The sequence below is a fragment of the Hippocampus comes genome, unplaced genomic scaffold, assembly GCF_001891065.2.
Source record: "Hippocampus comes isolate QL1 unplaced genomic scaffold, H_comes_QL1_v1.1 scaffold36, whole genome shotgun sequence".
NCBI lineage: Eukaryota > Metazoa > Chordata > Actinopteri > Syngnathiformes > Syngnathidae > Hippocampus > Hippocampus comes.
Window position 1 is genome coordinate 4,443,978 of NW_017805695.1, and position 6,000 is coordinate 4,449,977.

General features: G+C 41.1%; 1 protein-coding gene across 2 annotated transcripts in view; it reads right to left on the minus strand.

Moving 5' to 3' along the window:
• Window positions 1-4,103, minus strand: part of dntt (deoxynucleotidyltransferase, terminal) — a 69,375-nt gene extending 65,272 nt beyond the window's left edge. For both annotated transcript variants that reach the window (XM_019881927.1, XM_019881926.1), the window contains exons 1-2: window positions 3,876-4,103; window positions 857-1,031 (exon numbers count right to left, since the gene is read on the minus strand). In XM_019881927.1, the coding sequence (XP_019737486.1) occupies window positions 857-1,031; window positions 3,876-4,066 (366 nt within the window). In that variant the 5' untranslated portion in view covers window positions 4,067-4,103. The remainder of the gene's footprint in view (window positions 1-856; window positions 1,032-3,875) is intronic.
• Between the last annotated feature and the right edge of the window lie 1,897 nt (window positions 4,104-6,000).

A 6,000-nucleotide genomic window follows, 5' to 3' on the forward strand; every position in this document is an offset into this window, starting at 1 on the left:
AAAATACATATAAGAGTTTTTCAGGCTTTTAAGACATCTCAACCAGAGGAAATTAGATTCATTTTGGTTATCGTAACCCACAAGGACAATATGTTACAAGTACAACTGCAGACAGTTTTCCACATGGGCTCTAGTCGACAGTTCCTCCCTACAACGGAGAAGACTTGAAGCGAGTGAGAATACACGAATTCCAAAATAAATTGCAAGCATCTCATTTGCAAGACAAGCATGTAGTTAGTGTATTTGTATTTTGTCAAATACAAAATATACAAAGCGGTAACTATTTCCAACATGGTTCATCATGGGAATAGTTTGCTACTGCAATTAACCCAATACTGTACTCAGAGAGGCTTAAAAAGGGTTACTGCACCCCCTATCGTATTGTAGATAAAGCAAATCTTTATAGTTTGATCGTGTGTGTGGACAGTATTGCAGAGGCACCAGACAATAAGAGAGAATTAAGATTTTGGGCTCTCTTTTCAAAGACACTGCTTATGTGCTAAGTGTAAAAATTGCTGCATCTTGATCTCAGTGCAGCTTCTTGCAGTGCCTTTCAAATGTAATTTGCGCTTGTCAATCTCCTGCATGGACTTGATTGAGTCCTTCTGCCATGTAGACCACACGCCTCCCTCTGCGCTAAATTTAAAGGGAATGAGGGGAGCCGCTTCCATTGAATGGCAAAAAGTCGGCTGTGGTCCCTTGCGCAAAGCCATCTACTGCTTCACATCTGTCAAATTGTGAAAAAAAAAAAAAATCAATTGAACGTCAGCTGTGTGGATATGGTCTGGTTATCCGGATCATTAAAACAACCAGCTGCTTGCTTTGAAGAGTTTTCTGTGTGATTTATGACCCAAACCTGAATGACGTGTCTGTTCTCCACAGGAGCAGGCATTCCCACTCTCATGCTTTCAGTGAACCAGCTGATGTGCAGGACTTGCATCTTGGAAAGATTCTTCAGGCCGCATCCCTTTAGCCACGCCCACAGGGATGATGCCCTGCTGTCCTCAGACACGACGTGAGTGATATCATCACTGTGAATGAAGATGAATGACTTCAATGCTTTGTACCATTGTGGCCACACACAAGGACCCGGTGCTAAAATTAGGTCCTGAGTACCCGCAAAAAATTAAAGAACTCATTCTATCTTGGAACGTACGTGTGACGGGGCCTTCCGATGAGGTTCTGCATTCGGCTCAAACCTAGATTACCACCATCTCCCAGGCTGAGAAGCAAGTACGCTAACGAGCAGACTAACATCCCAGGCTGCTAACCAACAACCAACAAACCGACAATATGAACGAAAGAGGGTTATATTGTATGGTGGGCGTTTACATTGCACTACGATACTGCATTTTATTTCTCAGGGGGAAAAGTTCAAAATTCGTTTCAATCCCATGACCTTGCTCAGATACTACTTCCTACAATGCCTATGCCAAGCAAATTCATACCTACTTGGTACACTTGTGTGTCCATCAATATATTCCATTTAAGACATCAAAAAAAATTAAACTTAATGCATTGAACATCGGGTAGCCTATTTGCTTCTGAAAGACCAGGCATTGTTGAAATGTGAAAAATAAAAACATTGCATGTTTGCCTATTTTACAGGCATTCTTTTGTGATTTAATGTGTAAGCACACCAAACTCAAAAGGTCACACTGACATGCAAATTAGCAAGACAGCAAGACCACTGCTGAATTGTTTTTTTTTTTTTTTTTGCCAGAGTAAATGGGGCTGAGTCTGACTGAAAGTGAGCCTCGACACAAGGATGCATAAAAGTCACAGAGCTTAGATATGGAGAAGTCTCTGGTCAATTCTCTGCTGCCCTGTTTTTTTCAGCCAATAGCTTCCATTTCCTTCTCAATGAGGAAAAATGGGCACACGCTGGATCACTTGATTACTTCCATGAACACCGCCACGTGTCGCCCTCTGTTACCCGTGTCACTCGATGTTGTGTTCGTGCGCATGCGTGTCACATCATGGACGCGTTCAGTTAACATTAGAGGACACATTTCTTTTGCAATGCGAAGGAGAATATAAAAAGAGCGGGTTTAAAAAAAAAAAAAAAAAAAATCTGCGGTGAGCTTCGAAATCCGCGGCAAATTCTAGCGGGGGCTATCTATGGGAAGTTGTCGAGCTGTGATGTAGCTCTCCAATAAAAATTTGCACATGTACCTGATGAAGTGGCCTTAAAAAAATCCAGCTCAGTTGTAAAAACAACAACAAATAATTTTGAAAAGGGAATTCCAAATCGCAGGTTGCATTTTCCTCATTTAGTTAGATGTTTTGTTTTTTTAATCTACTGATATAACATGTCATACACGGTCTTCCCTCGCTACTTTGCGGTTCGGTTATTGCGGAATCACTCATCACGGATTTTCATTCGTCGTCTTAAACAGAAGAGAGAAGAAAAAGATGATGAAGAAGAAGAAGCAACGGGAGCCTCGACAACTAACTTTTGCTTTGCACAACAAGGATTTAAAAGAAACATTCATTTACCAGGATTGTACCTTTGGCTACAATGCGATGCAGGATTGGAGTTAAGGTAAGATATTTTAGGATAAATAGAAACATTGAACGTAATTATTAGCCAACGTTCCATCGACCTCATCCGCTGCCGTGTTGCAGAGAATGCTCCGCTCACTCAAATTTATAAATGCAGCCTGCAGCTCGGTATTTATTCTTCATTTTGCCTTTTAAAAGTTGGGATATATCACCTGCGAAAAGTGAAGAGCTCACAAATATTCCAGCAAATATAACAGGCATACCACTTACTTTAGCTTTTCATGGATTTACACTGAATCTTTTTTTTTCTTGACCTTCGTGAGCATACTGTGAACAAGGCAAGTGCATGCATGTGCATATTCCCCATTGCACCCATTACATCCGCCCGTATGTTGAGGGCAATGTGCTTTCAACTTGCGTAAAACTAGAAATATATGCTGTTGCTGTCAAACCGCAGCCTATATCATTTTTGTCGGCTTGCAGAATTAATGTCAGTTTGAGGCAAGCATGCTCTATTTCCTGCAGTTGGTTTCAAACTATTGTATCAAGCCGAGTGTAACCAAAGCAGCGTTCAAGCTGTGTTTCTGGGAATGCTGCCATCACCAAGCTGTCACGCTGCTGGCAGCCACAGAGACACACACACACACGCACGCACACACACACACACACACACACACACACACACACACACACACACACACACACACACACACACAACGCTCATGAGGACCCTTCATTAACAGCGTGCACTACATACTGCTTAAATCATAATCATAAAAATCATAATAAAAATTATTTTGGGTTTGAAACATAGAGATGAATTATCGAGGCTAACACACAGACAGACAAATACTCCACTTTCATTTGAACAGCACCGTAAACTGAGTTAACTCGTATGTATGTATGTCAGATAAGATAAGATAAGGAAACTTTATTTGTCTCACGATGGAGAAATTCGCATGAACCGCATGAACAACATCTCCTCGTAGGAAAGTGACTGATCCTTTGTTTTCGATCATTCAGAGGAATGTGTGCACAGTTTTGGGTTTCATACTTTCAACTAGTGAGAGAATACCAACAATGAAGGCCTGTCACATCTACAGGTAACACACTACAGCTGATTCATCATGAGTTGAAACAACTTTACACAAAAATTCTCCCCTTAAATATGAGTGTGTGTGTGTGATAAAAAAAACATTTCCTGTGTTTTGTGTTAAAAAAATAATGATAATAACAAGACGTGTTACTAAAACTGAACATACTCTGAAATTCACAGCTACAGTGAGCGTAACTTAAATTAAAAGGTATCATTTAAGTCTTTGAAGACCTACCCAGCACACAGAGTAACAAATAGCACTTTTTTTCCTAACCTGAGGATGTCATCCACGATAAAGCCTTTTGATCTGGCCAGCTGGCTCAGAAAACTTCTCCTGCTGGAGCCCATTTTCCTCTCCACTAGGTACAGTCTGACCTCCTTAAACTTCACCGCATGCCTGGGGACGCTGACGCTCGCTGGTTTTGACCGCTTCCGAACACAAGGCCCAACGGCAGCATGGAACATCTTTTCTGGAATGAGTTAAGTGTTTCTGCAGCCTTTGTTCTCATCTCTTCCATCAAGGAAAAAAAAAAACTAAGACACTCTTCCTCTTGTTTTTTTTTTTTTTTTTCCTAACAGTGTCACAGTTGCTGGCAGAGAAAGCGTCTGGCAACAGGTGTTGGTGTTGAAGATGAAGTTTTGGTGTTTACCATAGAAACACCTGCAATGTTGAGTGGCTTGTTTTTTTCTTGCCAAATATATGTTCCAATAATGGGCTTTAAGTGGTTGTGCCCAACAAATGAACTCCAAAGTTTCATTTCAAGTACAGTCCGGAATGAGTGGAGCTTCTCTCCAAGGAGTTGCCTGAATTCTGGTCACCTCACACAGCTGTCCTGCCATGTCCAGTTCATTTTGCCACTTGCTCACACATTATGTCCAGACCAAGTCAGCACCATCTGCTGCACCACTTTAATTAGCTTCGTATCGAAAAATGAGTCTTTGTGGAATTTCATCCACAACCTTTGCGCACACCGGTAGACAAAGCAGACCACAATATGGCTGAAGGAGAAGTGGGCAGGAGCACAAACTGATTACAGGCTTCATGTTTTTCTTTTCAAATAACTATTTAGGAAGACATTCTATTACCTTGTGTGATTTTGGTTCCACTGTTATAACTACAGCAAAACATCTTTTAAATGAGGAAGAGAGAGAAAACTCATAACATACTCTGTCAGACTCTGTCTGTTATGAGTACATCTCATTAAGGTTTCTTCACTTTGCTCCAGCTAGCTTGACAGAATTTATTACACTGCTCTCACGTAGCTTGGCCTTCTCTAGGTTAACGGATGTCATAGAGCAGAGTTGACTAATTTGACAGTTTACCCCTTACCCTCAATTACTCAGCTGGGTATGAAGGTGTTTGACCTCCTGTCAAATTGAGGACCATTACATTTTAATATCACTGAGACAAATGACTTCACGCGCTGTAGCATTGTCTGAAATTGCATTGAACCCAATTTCTCAACCGACTTCCTTCACAGCAGTCAAATGTCGACGCCAAATGACATCGTCCAATAACTATTCAGAGTTTTCCTACAAATCCCAACCTTTGTCTAAAACCATTTGTTGCTGGCTTTCATACAACTGGCATATATAGACTTGGTTCCTGGCCATTGAGATCTCCAGGTGGCTCGATTTTCTTTCTTTCTTGCTATCCTCCTGGATTAGTTTTTTTTTTCTTTCTTTCTGTGCCTTGTTAAAGGGATCTGGCCGCTTCCAGCATTGTGCATTCTGACAACACCGGGGGAAACAGGAACATTTTATTTAAGACCACAAGTGCAAATGACAGCAAAGCCTTTCCTGTTAAGTGATATCTACTGAGGTCTATTCAGCCACTACGAGGCATTTCCATGATGCATCGAGGGTGCATCTGCCGCTGCATGATCTTCTACTTTTTCAGAATATACAGAGCTGCACTTCATTTGCAAATGGAAAGTTAACGTTGACATATATTGTCTTCAGTATATATTTACTTCAACTTTTAAGCCACTCGCCACAACCTAGTACAGTATTAAACATTCAAACAATGATGTAACAATCACAGATGGGCATTCCGTCCCCGGGACAGAACGGTCCATCCGTACGGGCCCATTTTTGGGATGGAGGACGAGAATTTTTATTTATTTATTTATTTTTTATAGGACGGACTAAGCAAGGACGGAAGTGGGTCTTCGTCCGTCCCTTTAATCATCCCTAACGGGTTCAGTATGTATAACACGGCCAGAGTGTAGCCAAACACTGTATTTTTTTAACAGGCTATTTAACAGCATCATTTCAACGGTATTTGTATAGCAACACTGCCACCATATTAATTCAGTGAGATTATGCTAGATGACACATCTCCAAGGAGGAAATGTGAATATGCTTCCTCCTTGGAATTTGCGCCTTTATACATTTGG